Source organism: Panthera pardus, unplaced genomic scaffold, assembly GCF_024362965.1.
Source record: "Panthera pardus isolate Hobbes unplaced genomic scaffold, ASM2436296v1 HiC_scaffold_6, whole genome shotgun sequence".
NCBI classification, from domain to species: Eukaryota; Metazoa; Chordata; class Mammalia; order Carnivora; family Felidae; genus Panthera; species Panthera pardus.
This window is the reverse complement of record NW_026526991.1, coordinates 41,856,695-41,881,754: the sequence shown is the minus strand read 5'-3', so window position 1 is coordinate 41,881,754 and position 25,060 is coordinate 41,856,695. Positions and strand designations below refer to the sequence as shown.

Here is a 25,060-nt window from a genome sequence, read left to right as displayed (position 1 = left end):
AACAAAAGTTTTAACAAATGTTACTTCAGTAATCTAATATTTTCAAAATATATACACATTATGTTTTCTGAAATGAGTCAAAGCTAAAATCAAACTCTTCGCAAGCTTCTCAATTTAGCAAGGATTTACAATGAACTAAAATGCAAGGTGGCATAATCAATTAAAAAATTAATACACAGATAAGTGGTTTCAATTTGAAAGGTATATCAAAATTTCTAGGGAAGAGGAAGGTTTTTCAAATGAAACATAGTCTCCTCATTCTTCTTAAACTTCTCATGAGAATTATTATAGTAAGGGGTCACTGTTATTGAGAAATAATGTCATATTCCTCAGGACCAGGGAGTAAAGGGGAGGACGGGGGAAAGATTGAGAATCATGAGTAAGATGTATATATGTCTAAATTAATGAAAGATTAAAACCAAGAAAAAAATTTTAAAGATATTTTATCTCTACCCTCAACGTGGGGCTCGAACTCACAACCCTATGATCAAGAGTTGCATGCTTCACTGACAGAGCCAGCCAGGAGTCCCAAAATTAAGAAATATTTTTGACTGCCTACTATATATACAACAAAAAGATTTGTAGGAAGGGCATTCCTTTGAGGAGCTGACAATTTGATTAGGGAAATAAATATTCTGTAAAAAGTTAATGTAAGTGTTAAAATAACAGCTTAATGGAGATCACAAAAAAGAATACAGAAGAGAGAAATCAGTGGAAGGTGTAGTCACTTGGATCATGAAAGAGGAGTAGGTTAGGGTTGATTTAGATGGAAAATAGCTAAGAAGAAATATTGGGATGGGAGAATTAAATTTAAAAATAATGAGGCCAAAAAGTACAGTATCAGGTTACCTAGTTGTGAATGCACAGACAGGTCGAACTACTGCCAAAGGTTCAGAAAGGCATCAAACTTGAGATTAATTTAGAAAGATAAGGAAGACCTTGAATGCCAGACAAACAGGTGTAAAATCTGATTTAGGAACTAGGAAACCACTGAACAATTTTGGTCACAAAGAAGACAAAACCAGTGTGGGAGGATGGCTCAGGAAACATAAAGATTTATTTTTGGTCACAGGATTCCATGACTATAATAGTAATACCTATAAGCATGGTGTTTAGTCATATTCAGTACTAAATGATTAAGTGCTTACCAAATGTTCACTAATAAGAAAGGTTAATAATCAACAGTGAGTTTACTGAGTTAATATTTTTTATTAAAATATCCCAGTAACTTCTGAACCAGTTTTGTTTCTGTAACATGCACTTCTAATACCTGTTCAGCAATATAAAATGTTTTGCTGTTTGTTCTGGGATGAATCCATAAACAACGGAAAGTCTCACCAAGTATAGGATTGTAAGGTTTCTTTAGTCCCTAGGGAAAAAACATACAAGTTTCAAAATACACATCTGGAAGATTTCACCTCCTCCCAGTCAAAATGGGTTTAACTCTTATCCTTATAAAATTTCACAGTAGAGACAGGAAATAAAGTGAAGTAACTTCAATCATAATATAGGTCTAAATGATAAAGTATTTTACAATTTTTCTAACTCAGAGGCCCTGAAATGCTTTTCAATAGATAAAGATAACATAAAAAATAAAGAACTCATATTAGGCTAAAGAAAGTTAAATATAAACATTACCTTTGGCTTTTTATAGAATCCTGACAAATACCATTTCACTACTTTCTTCAAACGGAAGTAAGGATTTTCTTCAAGAGCAGCCCTAAAAACACAAAATGGTATAAACAAAACTTTTACAAAATATCTCACAAATTCTCCCTCGTATTTATCAAGTAAACCAACTGAGTATATGATTGGAAAGTGTAAGTCATATTTAAAAAAAATTTTTTTTTTTTAACATTTATTTATTTTTGAGAGACAGAGGGAGACAGAGTACAAGTGGAGGAGGGGCAGAGAGAGAAGGAGACACAGAATCCGAAGCAGGCTCCAGGCTCGGAGCTGTCAGCACAGAGCCCGACGCAGGGCCCAAACTCACAAACCATAAGATCATGACCTGAGCCACCCAGGTGCCCCAAGTATAAGTCATATTTAAAACATATGGCAAAAACAACCATGTAAATCAGTCTGTAAGAATAACTTTTCATAATCTGGTTATTTTTCTCCCCATTTTTCCCATTGTTTGATACACTGCCCAGGTCTTTGTTCAAGTAGTTTTTACAAACTCTCCAAACCAAGGTTTTTCAAGTGGGGTTCTGGAGAGCCTTAGATATTGCCAGGGGTTCTGTGAGAAATTATGATTGAAAAAAATGAATGTATTTTGAGATTCAAGAACTGCGTGATGCCTAGTATTTGCAATGATGGGGCAATGGCCAAGCAGCCTCATCAACAATTTTGTGAGAGGTGTTCAGTTCCATATGTCAGAGAAGGATCACGTTCATTTGATTTAGTCTATTCTCAGTCACTTATTTCAATTAGAGGAGATTAAGGATAACTGGTGAATGCTGCCCTACAAGAAGGGAGGACAAGAGGTTGATATTAGCCTCTCCCATGCAAAATGCCCCCCTAGGAATAGGACTGTATATCCCTTGAGCTCCTATTACAAAATAGAGAAGTTTCAAATCACAAATATGGAAGTTTTAAGATAATTTAAGTCAATCAGCGCTATTTTTAGCCTTCAACCCTAAGTGCTACCAAATGATTTTCCAGAGTAAATAAATTCGATCATTGTAACAGATAATCAAAGAACAATTTTCATTTTAAAGAAATTTTTAGAAGCCATGACTCAGCTACCCCTTTACCCTTTTGCTATTGCTCTAAACTGCAAAATGTTGCAAAACATTGTAGATGTCAGAAGTGAATTCTGAGTTTTCACATGTATATGTATGCATATATAATATATAATATATATAATATATACATTACAACTTCGTACATACGTATATTACAATTTAATTATTACTTCCTTCAAGCATGTCTGAAGGTTCAGTGTGTGATTTTTGAAGATGAAGTGTGAAATGGAAGAGACCAGGCTTAGGTTTACTGACCACTGTGCCAAGTTGAAACGCTGCTCTTACAGGGAGTAGCAACCTTCTGTGCTCTTCTTATCTTGATTTAAATTCTCTTGCTATTCAACTTTACTTACTATTTTGTATTTGCATAGTTCAGAACGCAAAGCAACATGGAGAAGTATACATGTCTTGCTATTGTCCCATCTCTCCATATAGGCAACTTTTTTTTTTTTTTTTTTAGTTTTTAATAAACAGTTTTCTTTAAGCATAAAGAAGCAAATAAAAATATGCAGCCTTCCTTTTCTTAAAAAGATAAAAAAGGAAGCAAACCACATATTTTTTGTACCTTGCCTTTTTCACATACACATAATCCTGGAGATCCCTCCAAATCAGGTTACAAACTTCTTCCTTATATGCAAATGCACTGTATGTTATTAACCCACCAGTCAACTGTGGCTCAATACTTGAGTTATCTAATCTTTTTCTATTACAAGCCCTACCACAACAATCTTGTATATACGTCATTTTGAATATGTAGAGATATATTTGTAGGGGCTATTCCCAGAAGCAGAATTACTGGATCAAAGGACTGACTGCATCTATAATTCTGGTAAATACTGCCAGGTTCTTTTCAAAAGCACTGTGCTGGTTTGTGTCACGCAGCAGTGGCAGCAGCAGCAGCATACAAGTGCCTGCTGCCCCACAGAGCCTTGGCAACAGGGTGTGTAGCCAGAAAACTGCAACCTTTCAACTTAGGAAAGTGGGCATCTCTCAGGAAGATCTCACTGTGATTCATAGGAACCTGCCTCACACTCAGAGAAATGAATTTCTACACAGATAAAAGAACTATAATATATAAAGCAAAACTGGGGTATAAAAGCTTTTGGATTTTGGTCACTGTGATCGATAAAAAACAGTATCTTTTTGTTTGAATCTGCACTTTTCATATTTTGAGTGAGATTTACACATTTAAGCACTGTTTCTATTCATCTTTGAAGTACCTGGTCATTTCCTCTACTCCTTTTTCTATTGGGTTGCTGGTCATTTTCATTAAATTTCTAAGAGCCCTTTTTATTTTAGGGAGATTAACAATTTGGGTATGCCTTAATTTGCAAAAAATCTCCCAGTTTTTCAATTATCTTTTGATTCAGCTTATGACTTTTGCAACGTTCACTAATGCAACTAACAGCCTAATAAAGCAACTAATAAATTCAATACAGATATTGATAAAGAATCTAAAAGCCAGGCCACAGGACCAGAACCTAGCATCTTAGAACATGCAGTGTCTTGAACAGCTGGAATGGGGGCAGCATGTGAAACCTGGAAAGGTATACATAAAGTTGATGTCTTTTACTGGTTCCCCAAGAAACCGCTGGGAAAGAGATCGGCAGCTCCTCCTCCACCTCCTTTACGCCTGCCTTCCCCAGAATTACATCCAGGATCAGCTGGCAGGAAACAAAGCAAAGATGAAAGTGGGGATTTATACCGTGAGCCAGCAACTGGCGGAGCATTCTGGTTGTAGAAAGCAGCACATCCCTCATGAGCATGCAGACAGGATAAGTACAAACAGAAGCACAAGCCCCAGGATGGGACCTGAACAAGAGCTTAGGTGACCTGGGGGAGAACAAGGAACGCTACGACCTCTCCCCATGTTAGGTCAGGAAACAGGGAGCCTGTGAAAGCAGTACTGTCTGTCAGGTAAGGGATAGACTCCTTGTCTTCCTCACACTTGTGATCTCTCAATTCAACCGCATAAATGGAAACATTAGAGCCAAGTATTAAGTATTCTTCTTATTAAGGTCAACTGTAGAACTGGTGGAGAGAGGGACATCTCATTAGAGCCTAGTTTTGGTAAGGCATAACCACTGTAATTTGCGCTCTGGAAAAAAAATCTCTTAAAACCATGAAGCATCTTTCATTTTAAGAAATGAGAATCTACTTACTCAGATAAGAAATCTGCATGATAGTAATAATCTGAAAGTTTATCCAGGAAAGAACGAGGTTCCAAAATAAATGTCGGCAGAACCACCCTGGACAGGTCCATGCCAGGACGGACTTGTTTCAACAGTGTCCAGATAAGGCTTTTGTTTTCTTCAGACACAGTTTCTGTTTGAGAAGCCTCACCTGCCTTTAGCAATTGACAAAAAAATACTCAAATATCATATTTATCTCAGACACATTAGATATGTAAAAAAAACAGCTGATGTTGAAATATGCATATTCTGTAAGACTATCCCAAGCATTCTTAAAATGGGAAATAACTCATTAGGTAGTAAGTCTATAGCTATAAAACTTAGGTAAAAAGAGTAGTTGTTAAGAGACATCAAAGTGAAGGATATACACAAAGAATTCATTACAAAAAATATTACATGCAATTATTTTATACCATATTCACTTCTAAGAATTAGCAATACCGGGAACATTACAAACTCATGTGTCCTTGCAATTCATATTGTACCTGGCAATGACATTAAGGAGTACTAGTACTATCCTATTTCAAAAACAAACCTGAAGAAAATGTAAACTTTAAATTTAATAGAATTTATTGGTACTCATGTGAGTACACATGTTATTTATAAATCCCGAGATATTTCACGTGTATGCAATTTTTAAAATAAAATAGGTATCATCTAAATGTTCTCTTTCAGAAAAATAAGCAATAGGTCAAAGAAACGTCTTCAATTTCAGCTGAAAATTTCCAAGGATCAGAAAACCAATATCCCTGAAAATCATAGACTTTTACCTCTCCTAGTTCTTCATGGCTCTGTTCAGTGTAGGTAGTCTCCTTTAAAGGCTCAACGGGCTCAGGTTCGATATAAGAGTCATCTTGCCTTTCGGATGTATCTGTGTCACTTTCTTCACTTTTCCCCATCACCTCATTGTCAGACTCATCATGTTCTTGATCATTTTCTTTATCAGATTTATCAGAATACATATCTTGGTCCTTAAAATGCTGCCTTTCAATTTCACTATCATTTAACCTTGAAGGTAAGAAATATTAAGAGAAAGAATAAAAGAGACAAAGAATATTTAATTTATAAATCAGAATGATATGAACATTTATTCAGAATTTGAGTGTCAGGCACTGTTCTGTGTTTTAGATAATTTTACTCAGTTAACACTCAAAAATAATCCTATGAGATAAGTAATATTATTATTCTCACTTTACAGATTAATAAATAAAAAAACACAGAGAAATTAAATAACCTGGGAAATATTACAAAAGAACACTCTGAACTCTGCCTCTTTACCATTTAGGGCAAAAAGCTTCCAACAGTAAAGTTTTGGACTTTGCCTTGCTAGATTTTTTTCTTGGTTTTACAAACATCATCACTTGAATCAACCTGTCACTTCTGGCCTAAAGAAAAACTTCCAAGTCAAGATTATCAGATTCTCAAGTGAACTCAAATGAATTATGACTTTCCCTCTGTAAAGGTCTCTCCAAAGTCACTTGAAGTGAGTGAAAATGTAAAAGGTAAGTAATTATATCTCTTTAATACTTGACTCACAGGTTTAATCTTGAGAAAAAAAAATCCAAGGAGAACTAGAAATGGATATTTCAGTTTATGGAAATAAACCTATAGCCTAAACAGATTAAGATGCTACCCCCACCCTATTCATACAGTGATTAGGGTTAATAATCTGTACAAAATAGAACTTATAAAAAAACTCACTTCCAGCTTCAAAAAATTAAAAAAACTTATTTTCCAAAATCTTCATTTGGATTCTAACCAAAGAATTTCTAATAGAAATTCATTCTTATGGTAATTATTTTCTTTCTTTCCCTTTATAATCATGTATTTTTTTTAAGTTTCTTTATGTATTTTGAGAGAAAACAAGCATGCGTGTGAGGGAGGGGGAGAGAGACAGGGAGAGAGAATCCCAAGTAGGTTCCTCGCTGTTAGCACAGATCCCAATGCAGGGATCGATCTCACAAACCGGGAGATCATGAACTGAGCCAGTTAAGAGTCGGATGCTTAACCCACTGAGCCATCTAGGCACCCCTATAATCATATATTTTAAAATAGCAGTCTAAAATTGCTGTCTCTGCTTTCTTATCACCTATTCACTCTTTAATCTCTCATGATCTGGTTTTCACTCCCCTAAATCCACTGAATCTGTTCCTTTAAAGGTAACTAATGACAGCTTAGTTGACAAATCCAGTGGCCTTGTATAATCTTCACCTTCTGTGACTTCTCTGCATTACAGGATTGTGACAATTATTTTTCTTAAAATGGTATTAGTGCCTCGGTTCCATGTAACTGGTTTGACTTTTTGAGCTCTCTGATCCTTTTTACCTCCTTCCATCTGTAAGATATTTTAATCTTCCTTGACCCTCTTTTATTTTCTCTGTCCTCTCTCCCCTTTGGCAGGCTTGCCAATTTCAAGCCTTCACCATCATTTGTTTGATTTTCAAACCTATGCATGCAGAAATAAGCTTCAGACCCATGTTTTTAAACACTTGGCTGATATCACTTATATGTCCTGGGGCCAATGCATCCTCAACATGTGCAATTATTTAATATATTATCATCTTCCAACATGGTCCTTTATTTTACTATCATCTTATCGGTCACTGAGATTTAAAACTTGTAATCTTCTTTAATTTTACCCACTCCCTGTCCCTTACATCTAGGCAGACTATGTATCTCAAAGGTGGGCCTCCACTTCCCTGGTCTCTGCATCTCTTAGCTCATGTTTTGTCATACAGCCAAATGAAAATGTTGCTATGTTGACTACCTTTGTAAAAATCTGTTATATTGATCTTCCCTCTGATTCCCTAGCTGAATGTTATCTTTCCAACTTCTAAATTCTCCTGATCCTGTATTACCCTACAGCATCTCTCCTTTGGTTGTTTGTGTCATTCTTATCTTCCTATCATTTATAGTTGCCTGCCATTTTATAGGTTTTAAACAAAAAAAAACATCTCTCCAGGATCAGAAAGCTAGTATGCTATTGCACTGGATTCAAATTTAGGATCATATCTGATACATCTCCCTATTTATAATGCAGTGAATAATACAGTAAAGTGTATGTCTCATACACAAAAGAGGCTCAAAAATTTAAATGAATAAATATATGCAGATGAATTTTTAAGATTCCAAAATAAGAGCATTTAAAAATTATCTGGTATTCAATAAAAACAATGGACTATTTACAGCTGAAGAGCTTCAAGGGAAAAATCCTGGGAAGGGGCGCCAACAAACACCCATTCCTAACTTTGAGGAAAGTAACCTCAGTGCTGTTGGGAATAAGTAGCTTCAGAGCAGAGGCTGAATACTGGGGCAAGGGAGGAGAAGTCTAAGTTTCCCTCCAAAGCAACAAAAGAGATCTGAACCTCAACTAAGGTACTTGTTTGTTTCCCCAGGGAAATATTTTTTTTTAGTATTAACTACAATGAATGTTTCAGGGTATAAAACCACAAATAGGATACAGTTCCAACTTGAAACACCTGTGGTATAACAGGAGCATTCCACAAATACCAAGTAGAGCAAGTCAAGTGCCATTACCAAAAAAATTAAAAAGTGCTACAAAACAGTAATAGAAGAACAGATTATATCTCACTATTGTGAAGCAAGAAACGCTTTGCATTTGATGTAATATTTGAGATTGGTCTTGAAGAATGGGATTATGAAAGGAAAAAAGAGCAAGGAGGACTAGAAAACATTCTTAATGGAGGGAACACCATGTATAAAGAAAAGGTATGTATTTGGGAAAGAACAACTACTTCACATTAGCTGAAATAAAGGAGATAACTTTCTATACTTTATTATAGCATATAAGCAAATGGTAAATCAGGCCTCAGACCATATAATGGGAAGAAAATAGCCACGTTCAATTCTAGATACACCACAAAAATTCTAGGCCTGCCAACTAACCTAGTGAATAACATCGTCCCTTCTAAAAATCACCAAATTAGTGGCAATAGCTACTTACTGAAAGTTGTCACCACTGTGGAGATTGTTAGCACGTAATAAGCCATACAAAGTCACATGTGTGCTCTCTGATGAAATGCTCAGGTCATGTTCCTTTCCTTCTCTGATCATTGTACGTTTAAGAAGACTAGAACATTTCAAGGCCAACTCCAAAGCATCCATCCAGCACCTTCCTAGAAGAACACAGATTCATAAGCAATATAGTTCAAGAAACTATAAAAACCAGCATCCATCTTAATTTAATACTGTTAACCTTTAAGCATACTATTATTTCTTTGAGAAACATTCACTGGAAAAGTTCACGTGAATATAAAATCTTGCAAGGATTTTTTAATGCAGTTTTTCAGTTTAGCAAGTGCTTTTCACAGACCAAGCATCTAAAAACCACTGGTAAATGAACAGTATATAGAACACATTAGAAAGTACACCTAATCTAAAATAAACACACTTTACTTCTAAAATCTTAGAACATTAACAGGTAGTATAATTTGTAGCTACCAACGAAGGTACAGAAAATACACTAAACGGGTTATGCTTCTACTATAAACAAACTTATCAAATTAATATTTTGTTTCTGATAAAACGTCTAACTTCAGGTTTACCACCATCCACTTTACTTATAGGTATGAAAATTCTGAAGTCATGGAAATAAATGCCTGTACAATATTGTCATTAACTGCCGCATTAGTAGAAACACTAATAACTTTATTTTTAAATTAAAATTTAGAACTGTATTAGCAAAATAAAAGTTAGTTGCTCTTAAAATGTATATATGTATTTCCATATCTGTTGGAAACATCAGCCAAGTAAAACGCTTTTCATAACATAAGCTTGTGCGTATGATATTTTAAAAATAATCATCAGGTAAAAGTAAACTCTAAAAGGTTACAAGATTCCCTAGGCTAAGTTAGTCTAAACTATAAAACATAAAAGTGAGGAAGAAATCCATTATCAATTATTAAGGTTTTAAAGCTAGTGTGGCTTTCCCATTAAATAAGTTTTACCCTCTCCATATTGCTTCAAGAATTAAGTTACTAACTGCAGAAAAGTTTGTATTTGAATCTTCTATATAAAAAAACTCAAGGGGCGCCTGGGTGGCGCAGTCGGTTAAGCGTCCGACTTCAGCCAGGTCACGATCTCGCGGTCCGTGAGTTCGAGCCCCGCGTCAGGCTCTGGGCTGATGGCTCGGAGCCTGGAGCCTGTTTCCGATTCTGTGTCTCCCTCTCTCTCTGCCCCTCCCCCGTTCATGCTCTGTCTCTCTCTGTCCCAAAAATAAATAAAAAACGTTGAAAAAAAAAATTAAAAAAAAAAAAAAAAACAAAAAACTCAAAACAGTATATACGTGTATAAATGTTAATTTTTAATAACAAAATACAAATAATATTAAATGTACCTCTAAAAGTACAAAACCTAGTGAGTTACCACGAAGAACACTAACGAAAGTAAAAAGAGTGTTAACATATCAATGGAGGATGAAGAAGAAAACTTTACGCTAATTCATCACTCAATTATACAGTGCTTCCTATCAGATTGTTGTCTACAAAGTTAATGTTTTTAGTATCATAAGCAATTTATAATTACAATATGTCTGCTCCAGTACCATACTAAAGAGATTTTCCCCAAAGGAAAATACACAGTGGCATATAAAATAAACCCTTAAAAATGAGGGCCAAAATCTAATCCATCAAAATCTGTATTTACCATCTGACTCTGAAGTAGCTCGGATGATCAAGTAACTGCTAGGTAAGGGTTGAGTTATAGATCCAACTGCTTCGCCTTTGGGACCCTGAAAAGAAAAGCAAAGCAAAGCAAAGCAAAGAAAAGGTGTACAGTTTATATTATGAAATCTCAACTTCATATTATCCACTATTACCTATAATAATCTAAAAGCAAACAAGCTTTAATTTTATGCTTAAAAAGTATTAGGTAAAGTTTTAAGAAAGTAAGTATTGAGGAAAGTTTTCCTCCTCCAACAAGTATACGTCTTTAATAGAAAGTTGAACAACTTAGAGCTATCATTAAACATGATCTCTATTTATGGTTCACATAGTAAAGAAAAACCTGCAACTTATTATACTAGACCAAAGTTTAATTTAACAGAGAATTTCCATCCCAAAGATACTAAGTAACATTAAATTTCTAGAGGCCTAAAAAAAAGCTGGAAATAAAATTTATAAGAAAAAGAGAAATGAATTTTGAATAGGTCTAGGGGAAAAAAAATCTCTATTTTACAACCATTGATATACTTGTTATAAAATACTTGTTATGAAATACTAACTAAAAAAGTTAATTTTATTTTTCCAGAAAGAAAATGGAATTTTGTCTTTGTTGTTGTTGGCAAGGGTTATTTGTTTTAGGAGTATATAGAACACCAAGAACCCTAAATAATTAGTATCTCCAAGGCTAATCTTAGGTGAACGCAGTTCTTCTTTGGGAAGGAAATCTGAGGATGAACTCACAGTATAATTTTGATATTAAATAATTTTAAGTTGTAAGATCAAAGAATAAAATGAATTTGAGAAGCATAAACATAAAGAAGGTAAAGATTCAAAATGAAAAAGTAGAAAAAGTCAATATAATTTTAACTAATACTGTAATATCCCTTGGGTATTTTCAAATAGCTTTCTAATTTATGGGCCGGTTCCTAGAACCATCACAGAGTAGGATCTAGTCACACTGCTTAGGTTTCAAGCTTGGTTCCATGCTAGAAAAATTTCTTAGGTAAACTCTTTAGGCCTTAATCTCTTTACCTAGGTAACAGGGGAAAATTATAACCTCCTTAAAGGTATGAAAAAAAGAGTCCATATAAAATGTTCGAGTCCCTAATACAAAGTAAAAACTCACAAATATTACTTTTACTTAATCATAGATACTGACTTTGAAGGTGTTTAAACAATATCCTGAGCATATTTTGCTTGTGGAAAATATTCTGATGATTGTCTAATTGTGCAAATTTTCCTCCCACCAGTATTGGGAATTCAATAAATTTGACATTAAAAATTTTTAATAATTTAAAAATTCATTAAAATTCTGGGGCACCTGGGAGGCTCAGCTGGTTGAGCATTCGACCTTGGCTCAGGTCATGATCTCACGGTTTGTGGGTTTAAGCCCTGCATTAGGCTCTCTGCTGTCACCAGAGAACCTGCTTCAAATCCTCTGTCCCCTTCCCCAGTCACACGCTCTCAAAAATAAATAAAACATTAAAAAAAAAATAAAAATTCATTATAATCCTTACAATTCCTAAGAGTAGTAGTAAAGAATACTGTACATAAAAGGTTTTGAAAGGGTTTTTTTTTTTTTCTTACTTGAGAATCACATGATATATAGTTAACAGAGGTTCTATAGGTTAAATTCTTTCCCTATGGGAAGTACCTAATTCCAGAATGAAACTAACTCTCTAATCCTAAATTTATTCCTGGTACGACTACAGACTACTGAAATAAAGGTTAAAAGTCCAGGTTTTTAAGAGGTGTATGTATACTGCCTAATTAAGCAACACTAAAAAAAAAAAAAAAAAAAAAAAAAAAAAATTAAGCTGAAACTACTTTAACTCTACATCTCAATTAGGTGGTTTTCCTTAAGGGAGAACATCTAAACCCTTTATTCATGTATAACTGATCTTCTTAGAAACTGAAACAATTATTGCTTTGTAAGAATTTAAACTAAATTCATTAATTCTGTTAGTGTACATGGAATGTCTGTTTGTAGAATCCCTTGGTAGTTAATCAAATAAGGTGTTTCTATTTTCCTGATTAAGTTTCTGCTTTTATAACACAGGAGTGATCACAGTTATGCTTTTTAGTTTTATTATTTTAAAAATATTTTTATTTATTTTTGAGAGACAGAGCATGAGTGGGGCAGGGGCAGAGAGAAAGCAAGACACAGAATCTGAAGCAGGCTCTAGGTTCTGAGCTATCTGCACAGATCCTGACGTGGGGCTTGAATCCACAAACTGTGAGATCATGAACTGAGTCGAAGTTGGACACCTAACCAATTGAGCCACCCAGGTGCTCTGGTAATTGCAAATTTTTAAAAACACACTACAAACTGAATCCCCATGGATAAGAGTTTATAAGGTACAAAGTAAATTTGGGAAACATTTTCCTCAAAAAATTTTAAGTCAGATCTTTTTATAGTTTTTTTTAATGCTTATTTATTTTTGAAACAAAGAGAGACAGCTCGCTCACATGCAAGCGGGAGAGGGGCAGAGAGACAGGGAGACACAAAATCTGAAGCAGGCTCCAGGTTCTGAGCTGTCAGCACAAAGCCCCACGGGTGGCTCGAACTCACAAACCACGAGATCATGCCCTAGCTGAAGTCAGACACTTGACTGAGCCACCCAGGTGGCTTAAGATCCCTTAAGTTAGATCTTAACGGTAGGTAAACAAAGCCTTTTGGTACACAATTCATTGTGGGTAGAGAAAAAAAGAGGAATAATGCACTTGAAAACAAGCAAATTTAGAAGTGCTTAGAGAGGTTAGCAATCATTAGGTTAATTGATTTATCTCAGTGCTACTCACCGATTGCCATCTTTACCTTTCACCTATATAACAAAGTGCTTACCTTCACTGCCCAAATAGACTGCTCCAAAGGATGAAAAAGTTTGAAACAAAAGCCGTCCTTTTTTGATGGACGCTCAATGATTTCACAGGCATTCAGAAGGACTGTTCCTACCCACTGACCATTTTTCTGGGTTTTATAAATCAGTAGCACCCCAGGTTTCAAAACACACCACAACTTGGTCCAACTCTTTAAAGTACCACGAATCTACAGAAAGATAAGTTAATTTAGGAAATAAAGCTGTTTTTATCTTTTTTGCTCCACAAGATACAAATTCAGTAATGGCAAATATCTAAAATTTCTACAACATATACACTTAAGATTCAATAGATTTTTTTTTAAGCTACTAGATGTCAAGGACTGCACAGAAAGACAAAAAGCATGGCTCCTGCTTCTGAAGAACTTAAAGTCTACCTAGAGGCTAGGTCAACAGTTTCAAAATAATGTGCCAAGTAGAATAGAATGCTTTTCCTAACCCTCCACGCCAGCTCAGGGGCCATTAAAATATACTTTTCCTAGTCCCAAGATTCTCTTCTTCTTACCGTCCATTGTAATTTTATTTGTGGGAGTATAAGATTATTCCATCTTTTAAGATTCTTTCCCCCTTTACCCCCTACATCGACAGTACTGAAGTCACTGCCAGCATGCACACCAGGCATTCCCTAAATATTCACTGAGTGGTAGGAAGAGGGAAGAACCTCCTTCGAGCCCCTAAAATTACCTTTTTTAAGTTACTCTGTTCTTAGTAATTACATAAAATGTGCCATTTAAGTTCTTGGAAAAATTTTAAAACACAGTTACATGAATCTCTCTCTAGTCTCAAAATGTTCCTCGTCCCAGGGTTTAAGGCTATGTCAATAGGTCTATAACTGGTTTTTCCTATCAATGTCTATTTCTGTCATCTGTTAAAAATGTTTCCATGCAAATCACTGAATTCACAATACTGAAAAGAATGCTAATCTACTTAGAATAAAAACTAGGATTATCCTTTTATTTACTATAAAACATCTGCTCTCTCAAAGCACTTACCTGAATTATGAAATAAATATAGGGTTCCCTAAACCCTGAAATAGGCATACCACAATAACTCTAAACAAGAAAAAGTTAGAAATGGGGAGTTTGGAGTCAGGAATGAAGAAGAGAGAAAATCTTTGAGAAAAGTACATGTTTATGTAAAAGAAACGGAGAGATAAGAGAAGCAAATGGAAGAGTTACCCTGAGATAACATTTTGTATTTGGGACATGTGACAGTATAACATGGATGGAAAATGATCAGAATGAAGGTTATGATTTAGAAAGTCAGCCAGGGGATGTGTTAGGGACACTTTTAGGGGGTTAGCTGCAGAAATCCTATGTCAGAAGAGGAAGCTTAGCTCTGAAAAACCCACATGAGATATACAGCATAAAGATTTCTAAGTAGAGTCAATGTAAGTCAGAACGTGTCTTTAGCACAACACTGAAGAAGATCCCAGCACTACCTGAACTAACAAGGAAACTATCATTGGGTTCCCATTTTAGTAAGAGAACTTTGACAAAAGATCTCATAAGGATTATACGTTGGAGGCTGGACCAATGTTTTGGGAGAATAGAAAGCTTTCAGGGCTGGGGTGACTTTTAGATTAATGCCAGATACTAAAATTGCCTGGGAGACAGAGTCTCACAAGATCATTCTTACACTTTGCATTTAGTCTGAAAGATTCCTACCAAAGAAGAATGAGAAAGAAAGAGTGGGATGATAAAAAAGTAAATAAAAGTAAGTGGAAATAACCAGAGGCCAAAACAAGGTATGGAAACAACAATATGCATGTTTTTCCGAAAATTAATCCTTTCCAAATAACAATTTTTATATTAACTTTGTTTCATATCTTCTCAATAATGCATGCCACACCTATAAAAATACTAATGCTAATTTAAACAGCAAAATTAGATTATATAAATGTCACACAAATCAAAAAGCCCTTTAAAAAGAACTGCTATCCATTTTCAGTGTTATTGTCAAGACAGACAATATTAAGTTTCCTTCTCCCCATTATGACTAGAACAGAGAACCTCTGGGATACAATTAATAGTTTGCCAGTGAAAAACAATCATCCCAGGAGTTGTTTTTGTCTTGTAGGCTTTAGGTGCTCTTTGGGCTTTCCTATTCCTGTAGGTAAACATCCAGCAATTTGAATTCAAGCTTCAATACAAACTGACCTTCAACCAATCAGCCATAACAATAACAGAAGGATCTGTGATTGTACTGAGTAACTCCTTTGTGGCTCTTTTCTTTTCTTCTCGGTAATTCTTCTTTTGCACCTATTTTACAGAAATAATAGAAAAATTAAAAATTCACTAGAAATGGGCAATTTCTTTCCAAAATTTTTAGGTCTATAGAATGTAGAGTGTACAATTCTAAACCTCTTTTGGAATTCTAGCTTCTTAGGATAAAAGAACTTTTAAAGAGCTGGTAGGAATTTTTAGAGTTTAGAATCTTGTTTTTCTGATCACTAGCTCTGTATGTTTTTGAAGAATTTTACTTTTAGTCACACAATACTACATGAATCCAATCTCATGGTCAGAATTTCAAACAACACAAATAAAACTAAAGCTGTCTTTATTATACCCTATCCTATTCCAATCCTCAGAACTGACCACTGTTAACACTTCCAGAAAACACTATCCTTTCAGGCTTTTCTATGTATACAACCTAAAAAATATACAGCTTTTGTGGTTCTGTCTTTTTAAACACATTTTTAAAAAAGGTTCTTCTATTCAATATTTTTTGGAGCATTTCCATGCCTATCTCAGTAAGAGCTAATATTTACTGGGCATATTCTGTGCACCAATTACTGTGCTAATTAGGACTTTACATGTACTACCTCATTTAATCTTTGAAATAACCTTGGCAGTAGGCCAATTATTATCTTTATTTTACAGATGAGAAAACTGAGGCACAGAGAGTAACTTGCCCAGGATCACACAGCTAGTAAGTCATGCAGGCACAACTCAGACAAAGGCAGACTGGCTCTAAAAGACATAGTCTTAACCACCATGCTATACTGCTTCTATAATTTTTCTTAATAAGTTCTCTCACTGATGGAAATCCACTCTGTTACCAGTTTTTCATTTTACAAACAATGCTATGATTATTTGCAACTGGCAATTTTGTTCGTTCTTTGTACTATGATGTAAGAAATAATTAAGAAACCACAAAGTGGTATTTATTCAATCAAAATATTAAAGTTTTACTTTCAGAAGTCACCTGTGAGATAGTCTAGGAAGGCAGGAGTGGATTAACATAGTCTCATTATTGCTCTGTTGTTATTACACAGATGAGAGAAGAGTAGTGAAAAACTCCCAGTGATGAACTTCTCTTAGCTATAAAACCTTCCTAGTTGCACTTAATAGTAAAGAAGTTTTAATAATTATACAACCAAAATACTTCAGACTTTGGTCCTTATTAATATTCATATCTGAATTAACAGATTTAATATGGGATTGCAAATACAAATGCATATAGGATCAGATATGAGAAAAAAATGGGGGGTAAAATAGACCATGCAGGGACTTAGAGTGGACTGGAAAGCATGTTATTTCTTAAGGTCAAGGATCTGTGGTCATTCTGGAAGACAGTCCAAAAGGAGTATTTCTTAGACAGGGGCTGGAAATCTGAACTTGTAATTGTTACTGCGAATTTTTAAACCATTGTGTGGGTCAAACAAAATATCTATCTGTGGGCCAAATTCAGCCCATGACTTTTAGTAAACTTGAATGTCAAAAAGCATCACAGCTTCCCATCATGTGTTCTACAACACAGTGATATGCCTAACTCAGGTACAATTGTGCAGATACACCAGTCCTCAGCCTCTGGACGGCAAGGTGAGGCCTGAAGCGGCACTGGATGGTCATCAAGTAGCCTTTTCAGTTGACTCCAGTGTGCCACACAAATAGTAACAGTTTTTATGTGTGCCTGTCTGACATTATTTTTCTTTCTTTAGGAGATACATCTCTTTCTGTTATCCTACTTTCAAAAGCACAGGCAAAGCATAATGTTATTTATGAAATAGCTGTGGAAACTAACCTTGAGAGATTCTTTTTTTGTGAGCTTGCTTGAAGCTGAACTATCCTTCTCCGAGCCATTATAAAGTTTAGATTCAGACTGAAATCACAGGGAAATGAACAAAAGAGAAATAATAATTAAAACCTTCACTTATTCTATACATACAGCATATAAAAATTAATGTTAAAGCTATGTTTGTGACATTCTTCCCATTTATCACTGATACAGCCTATACAAATTATATACATTATACACAAATTATATACAGCATATACAGCCAAATACAAATCTTCAAATGTCAATTTTCCCTATAAAGCATTTGTGTTAAAAACTAATCCATGTTAAACCCACAAAAGTACTAAAATAAACGCTAATCAGGGGCGCCTGGCTGGCTCAGTCAGAAAAGGATGCAACTCTTGATCTTGGGGTCTTGAGTCTCAGCCCCACACTGGGTGTGGAGATTACTAAAAAAAGTAGACTTAAAAAAAACCTAGTCAATAAATTAAACCACATTATAAGATTAAATAAGATCATTTGTAAATTTTTGCATTCTATTTTCTAGACTATTTCTAGGAAACATACACAATTATTTATTCTTAAAACAAAAGTATCCAAAGGAATGTTAATTTTTTAACACTTAAAATATTCCAAATCAAAAAACCAAACCACTTGTATTCTAGCAAGTTACTGCACGTGCTGCCTTATTGCTACTTCTCCAATGGAAAGAAATATATAGATCTTCTGAAATTAGTATTAAAACACTATCTCATTTGTAGTGTTTAAAAACCAATATTCCTAACATCTATTTCTTCCTACCTATCCAGTGCCCCTTGAGTATTATGGTCTTAAACTTGTTTCCAGACTTTGTTTATATTTGTTTTCATTTGATCTTCACAAGAACCTTGAAAAATAGACTTAACAAGTGGTTTTATCTCCATTTTACAAATCATGATCTTCTAAACTAACAATAAATAATAAATATACAGGGATCAGAATCTAGGTCTCTTAATCCAATACTCTTTTAAGGAAACTACATTCTTTACCTGAATAAAAGAGCATAAACATGAAAACTGCTTCTGTAAATCTTGGAACAATACAATTAAACATGTTTAGTGCCTTGTGTTCTATGATTTTCATTTTTATCTATGGTTTTATCTATTGTTAGACACAGGTACTTAAAGCTCTAAGCGTGATCCTAGTGCCAAGAAAGTATGGGGGGCTTGATCCAAATGGTGGCTTTCAAATGCTGAATTGCCAATGTGCATATCACTAGGTGTGCTCACGGATAAAAAAAAACCAAAAAAACAAAAAACTTTGGGTATAAACTCCCTCACTCAATTTTAAAAACCATGAAGGCAGGGACCATATTTTTTCACCAATGATACCCAGGTAACACCTGGGGAAAAGAAAGGGCTCACCAAATACCTGATGAATTAATAAAACGAAAATTAAACTAGCATTTGCAACTCACTTCTTTTACCTCTCCTGAAAATGCCTCTGCTACTAGGTATAAAATATGGGTTATTACAGTGGTGGTAATAATAACTGGCTGAACTAGACAGAAGAGAACTACAAACTACTGGAGGTGGGGGTTAACCCAATTAAATTTTTGTTGAAGTCACTCCTTTCAGGACTAGACTTGAAACACCATACAATTTACTCTGAGAATGGCACAGATTATGATGTCAAAACAATTTTACAAAATTCCTCAAGCCAAACAGGTCTCTGTCTTCTTCTTGCCGCTGAGAAGCCAAGGATGGCAAAGGTACTGTCAGAAGAACAGGATGACTTCTATTTCCCACAGCTTAATAGGAAAATGTGTGTTATAATGTACTTCTTAGATACTAGTAAATGAAGAATAAATGCTAATGAAAATTCATGGCTACTTATTCTTTACCAAAAACTATTCTAAATACTTCATCCTCACAGCAACCCTATGAGATAGTAGTAGTATCTCCCCTTTGCTAATAAGGAAACCAAGACTAACCAACTAAAAATAACTTCCCAAAGTCATAGGGGCAGTAAGTAGATGAGCTGGGATTTGTTCCCTGGTCTACCTAATTCCCAGTCTCAGGCTCTTGGCCACCTTTTTAATGATTTCTCACCTTTTAAAACTATTCACACAGACTCTCAGCCAGACTCAAATTTAAGATTTATCTTCACGAACAACAGGAATTAATGATTCCTTTGATGATTAAATGAGGTAGTGTATATGATGTGTATAGCGTAGTTGTATGTACTGTGTTTCAGGTTTGTGACTATCTCCTAGATTGCAAATGCTGTCAAAAATTTGACCTTTAAATGAACATTATATGAGAATACTTTCAACTTGCTTTGAAAACTAAAAAATACTACATATATAAGGGATGATGATGACAATAAGTTACTATGACTGTATCAGATATTCTGATTTGGAAAGTCCTTTTAAATGTCCAAGTAAATATATTTTTTATAGCAAGTGACAGATGATTCAGAGTATCTATAGATAGGCAGATGTACGGCTGAGGGGAAAATCAAGTCAATAAATAGATCTTGGCTCAAAAACCCACTATCCTTGTAACAGGATTCCTTTTATCCCACTAGACACAGTACCCTTGCTGGTAATTCCTTCTGTTGAGATGGACAACATTTCTTTTAGGGGCGCCTGGGTGGCTCTGTCAGTTAAGCACCTGACTTCAGGTCAGATTATGATCTCAGGATTCTTTAGTTGAAGTCCCACCTCTGGCTTCATGCTGACAATGCAGAGCCTGCTTGGGATTCTTTCTCTTTTCCTTCCTCTCTCTCTGCCCCTCCCCACTCCCCCCTCTCAAAATAAATAAACTAAAAACAAACTTTTAAAGTAAAAATTCTTTTAAAAATGCTAACAGGGTGGCACCTGGGTGGCTCAGTTGGTTAAGCATCCAACTTTGGCTCAGGTCATGACCTCATGGTTCATGAGTTCAAGCCCCACATCGGGCCCTGTGCTGACAGCTCAGAGTCTTGAGCCTGTTTCAGATTCTGTGTCTCCCTCTCTCTCTGCCCCTCCCTCACTCGCATTCAGTCTCTCTCTCAAAAGTAAATAAACATTAAAATAAAAATGCTAACAGGAAGATGGGATGACTTCATTAACTGACTTTGCCAATTCACACTCATTTACAGAATGCATGAGAAATAGAAACAGTATTTTTTTAAATGGGGGGGGTGTAAAAAAAATTCGGGGGTAAAAAAGGGTGTATTCCAAAAAAAGGGTATATTCCATTGTGCTCACTGGTCTTAATCATGTATTTTAAGAAATAACTTAATCCCAAATCTTATGATCAAAATGGCAGTATTATTACTTTTTGTATCAAGTTCAGAAAAGTATACAGTTAAAATTATGATGGGCTCAGTTATGCATACTGATTTTTTTAAAATTTTTTAATGTTTATTTATTTTTGAAAGAGAGAGAGAGACAAAGTGCAAGTGGGGGAGGGGCAGAGAGGGAGACCCAGAATCCAAAGCAGGCTCCAGGCTCTGAGCTGTTAGCATAACTCATAAATTAAAAAAAAAAAAAATTTTAATGTTTATTTTTGAGAGAGAGAGAGACAAAGTCAGTTATGCACACTGATTAAAGAAGGAATAACAAAACTTTAAGACTAAAATGTTCAGAATTCCATGTGAATGTAGTTTAATGACAAATGTATAAATTTTAAGATTGTTGTGAAAAACAAGAGAATAGGTTATGGGTTAAAATATTTAAGGACAAACTAGCAATTATGCATCTCTTCAGCTAACTGAATTAACAAGTATTAAACCTAAAGATGGAATCAATAGGTTCCAGCTTGGAAAATAACAGGATGAGTATAATCTTACTTACACTAGTTATCACATTAAGAATCCCCAGTCATTCGCTGTAATTCTTTTTTTGTTTTTTTTTTTTCTTTTCAAGTAAGCTCTATGTCCAAAGTGAGGCTTGAACTCACAACCACAAGATCAAGAGTTGCACACTCTACCTACTGAGCCAGCCAGGTGCCCCTCACTGTAATTCTTATTCAAAGAAAGAAAATGAATTCTCAAATACCTACTATTAGGTACTCTGCCAGGCACTTGCGGTATCACAGTCTGGGGTGTGGATCTTATTTGCCTTGCACAGGCAAGAAAACTAAAGCCACTTTGACTCTTTTGAGAGTTACTTAATTTCTCTAAGTTTCAGTCTGTTCACTTATAAAATGGGGCCGATATACCCATATCCTCAAGTATCGTTATGAGAGTTAAGAGGACACACAGTAAACTCTTAATACAAAATAGCTATTAAAATCACTGTAATTAGTATCTATATAGGTAATGTACGTAAGATTCAAACTCACACTTTTTATTCTAAAACAGTTCTGTCCAACAGAACTTTCTGAATGACAGAAATGCCATATGTGGCTACTGAGCACTTGAGATGTGGCTAGTGTAACTGAGGAACTAAATTTCTAATTTCAGTTAATTTTAGTTAATTCAAATTAAAGAGTCATATATGATCAGTGCTGTTGTTCTCAAAGTGCATTTCTAAAGCCTGTGCTTTTTTCATTAATGCACCCTGCTCCAGTAAGGTATGTAAACTTTCTTTTCAGGCTCCCTGCTTTCTGCCGCCCACCTCCCAATTTAGAGACTTCATATGGGTGACTGCGATATGTAAGTATTTAAGTATTTAGGCTTCTGAATAGGAATACTGCTCTACTACATATTCACCAATTCTGGCATTAACTGCCTGAAAATAGGTCTTTACAGTTCTATAAATTTCATTGTATTTCTAGCACTGAAGACCCAAGATAAATTATTTCCTCTTTAATTTTCTTTAATAACACATCTCATATAAAATGATCAAGGGATTTCTCATTCATATGTTTTATATATATATGAATTACTATTAAACTTTCATCCCGAGTACTTTTACACATATGATATTTATGTAATGAATACTTGAAAAGTGTGGATAAAATTTATGTAAAATTATATATACATATCATGGACTCCTCCCAATCATTCCCATGAATGGAAACAAAAATGTAGGGTTTTTTTCATCTTCTGTTTGTCACACATATGCCCACTTCAATTTTGCTAAGAAAGAGGTGTTTAATCATGGAACAGTTTCTCTCCCACAGCGGTATGCCACAACTGCTACATAAGAACAGCTGCAGACCAGTAGCTGTGGAAGAAAAATAAGGTTTTTTTTTTTTTTTTTTTAACGTTTTATTTATTTTTGAGACAGGGAGAGACAGAGCATGAACAGGGAAGGGTCAAAGAGAGGGAGACACAGAATCTGAAACAAGCTCCAGGCTCTGAGCTGTCAGCACAGAGCCCGACGCGGGGCTCGAACTCACGGACCGTGAGATCATGACCTGAGCCGAAGTCGGCCGCCTAACCAACTGAGCCACCCAGGCGCCCCTTAAAACCAAAATCCAGTGCTGAGAATAGCAGAGAATTTACTAGTTTAAGAAATAGGTTTTCTTACAGTCACTGAAGTTTGATTCCACAAACAAAAGCTGCTTCTGCTATTAAACCTGACCAGAAATAATAGTCAGAAGTCAAATTCCTTAACAAATTATAGCAAACCTCGTGAATTAAGAAAGGAAAACCAATGTGTTACACAATGTTTCTCAAATTTGAATATCTACCCTTTAAAGAACAAATTCTCAACAGTAAGAATATGCACAAGTATCCCAGTTTGAGAATCACTAATTTAGGAAACTTTATCTTATTCTATCTAAGAAGAGATCTTTCAACTGCAGGCTACTGCAGGAGATCTTCAGCCTTTGGTAAAATGTATGTATTTTGATAGTCATTCAGATAAACTCAAAACACTTAAGAATTAAAACAAAACAAAACCACACACAAATCCTGAGAATTTATCTGAATGGAACCCTCAGACTTCGGTCTGTTACTATAATAGACATACCAGAAACAACAGAACTCTGGAGAGAACACACTGGTTACCAACAGACTGTATTCCCAAGTAACCAACAGCAGCCACATCAACCCCAGTGGATCATGGTTTAGATAAACCAACATAAAAACATGTCATAAAAATTGGATATGATTTTAGTGTTAGTTCCTCATCTTAAATATTAGAAAAATGCCATGATAATGTATTTGGGGACAGCACATGCTTACCTTGCTCTTTGACATAGAAAGTGAAGATTCATCTTTATTTTGAGAAATGTCTTCCTTTCCTCTGTCAAAACCTTTAAAACACATTGTCATCATTTCAATATTACTATATAGCATGTAGGCATTAGAAAGTAGAGGCATATAAGTCATCCAATTTCAAATATACATTATATTTTATGAACACTGGTATAAAAAGCCTAGACCAAACAGCGTTAAACTATTATAGTTTAAAAGATTTCTAAGGGATCATATGTAGCTTAGTAACTCTTTAAAATAAATTAAGGCTTACAAAGGCAATGAAGTCTTTTCCTGAATCCATCAACATCAAGCTCAAGACCTCTTTTCTGTGATCTCAGAACACTTTGCATAAATTCAGGCCTCGTGGAGCTTTTATTCCAGTGAGCTGTTTTCTAATGAAGAATCCTAACTGACAGAAACAACTCAACATACTTTTCACACCTCTTGCCAAATTGGAAACAACTCCAGAACTGGTTTTGAGAGACTAGGGAAATAAATCTAGGTTGAGGGACAGACTTAAAAAAATCTAACAATGTGCTTACTGTGAGAATTACATGAGGATCCATTAGAAAACACTTAGCATTAAAAAAAAAAAAAAAAAAAAAAGAAAGAAAGAAAAAGAAAACACTTAGCATAGCATTTTCCACATAGTACACATTCAGTTAATATTGACTCTTAAGATGATCGTTGGCACTAATGCTGCACAAATTGTAAAAAGATAAATCTAAAATACACCAATGCACTGGGATGAACATGCACAGATCCCTGCACTCATGTAACACATTAATGTAACACTGTGCCAAGGCAATTAACAAATTAATGTTATTATAATACAATGAGAGAAATGTTAATACTGAAATTTTTGTGTCAAGTAAAAGGAGTACTCATTTTAATAATGTTCTTTCTACTTTTGAGGGAAAGTATTATTAACTCTTCCCTATAATTATTTGTTCTAAGTCCAATAAAAGCCTGTATTAAATAAATATATATATATATATAATTATTCATAAAGCAGCACTTAAAAAATCATCAGTAGCACCACTGCCTGAAGCATTTAGAAATCAGTTCTAACATACCAGTGATACCATTTATTCTGCATTTGGTTTATATTAGCTAAAAACAAATCCATTCCAATTTCCTAATCCAGAGATTTGGTTGAATTATTTTCTGTAATATGAAGAAGGAATCTCCCCCTGTCCTCCCAACTATGGTAAGGAGAAGGATCACTCAAACCCAATACTAGGGGGAAAAGAACTTTCATAAATGCAACATGAAATTTTAAATAACCAAAATTCTAGACTTGAGTATAAAGCAAACTGAAGTTATATATTTACTCAGAATAATAACATTTTGTTAATATGTAATCCTTGATACTAACAAACTCACATAAGTTATTTCAAAGATTTTCTACATATATGTACAAA

General features: G+C 34.8%; 1 protein-coding gene and 1 non-coding gene across 14 annotated transcripts in view; both read right to left on the bottom strand.

The window, feature by feature from the left end:
- OSBPL8 (oxysterol binding protein like 8) overlaps nt 1-25,060 on the bottom strand; it is a 153,113-nt gene that overhangs the window by 25,336 nt on the left and 102,717 nt on the right. For all 13 annotated transcript variants that reach the window (XM_019455158.2, XM_019455159.2, XM_019455163.2 and 10 more), the window contains 10 exons: nt 23,622-23,692; nt 17,526-17,603; nt 15,659-15,760; nt 13,466-13,669; nt 10,604-10,688; nt 8,904-9,075; nt 5,710-5,947; nt 4,910-5,094; nt 1,639-1,720; nt 1,271-1,369 (listed from right to left, as the gene is read on the bottom strand). In XM_019455158.2, coding sequence (XP_019310703.1) covers nt 1,271-1,369; nt 1,639-1,720; nt 4,910-5,094; nt 5,710-5,947; nt 8,904-9,075; nt 10,604-10,688; nt 13,466-13,669; nt 15,659-15,760; nt 17,526-17,603; nt 23,622-23,692 — 1,316 coding nt within the window. The remainder of the gene's footprint in view (nt 1-1,270; nt 1,370-1,638; nt 1,721-4,909; nt 5,095-5,709; nt 5,948-8,903; nt 9,076-10,603; nt 10,689-13,465; nt 13,670-15,658; nt 15,761-17,525; nt 17,604-23,621; nt 23,693-25,060) is intronic.
- LOC128775190 (small nucleolar RNA SNORA41) lies at nt 22,534-22,664 on the bottom strand. The gene has a single exon (XR_008419833.1). It is a non-coding gene; the product is annotated as a small nucleolar RNA SNORA41 (small nucleolar RNA).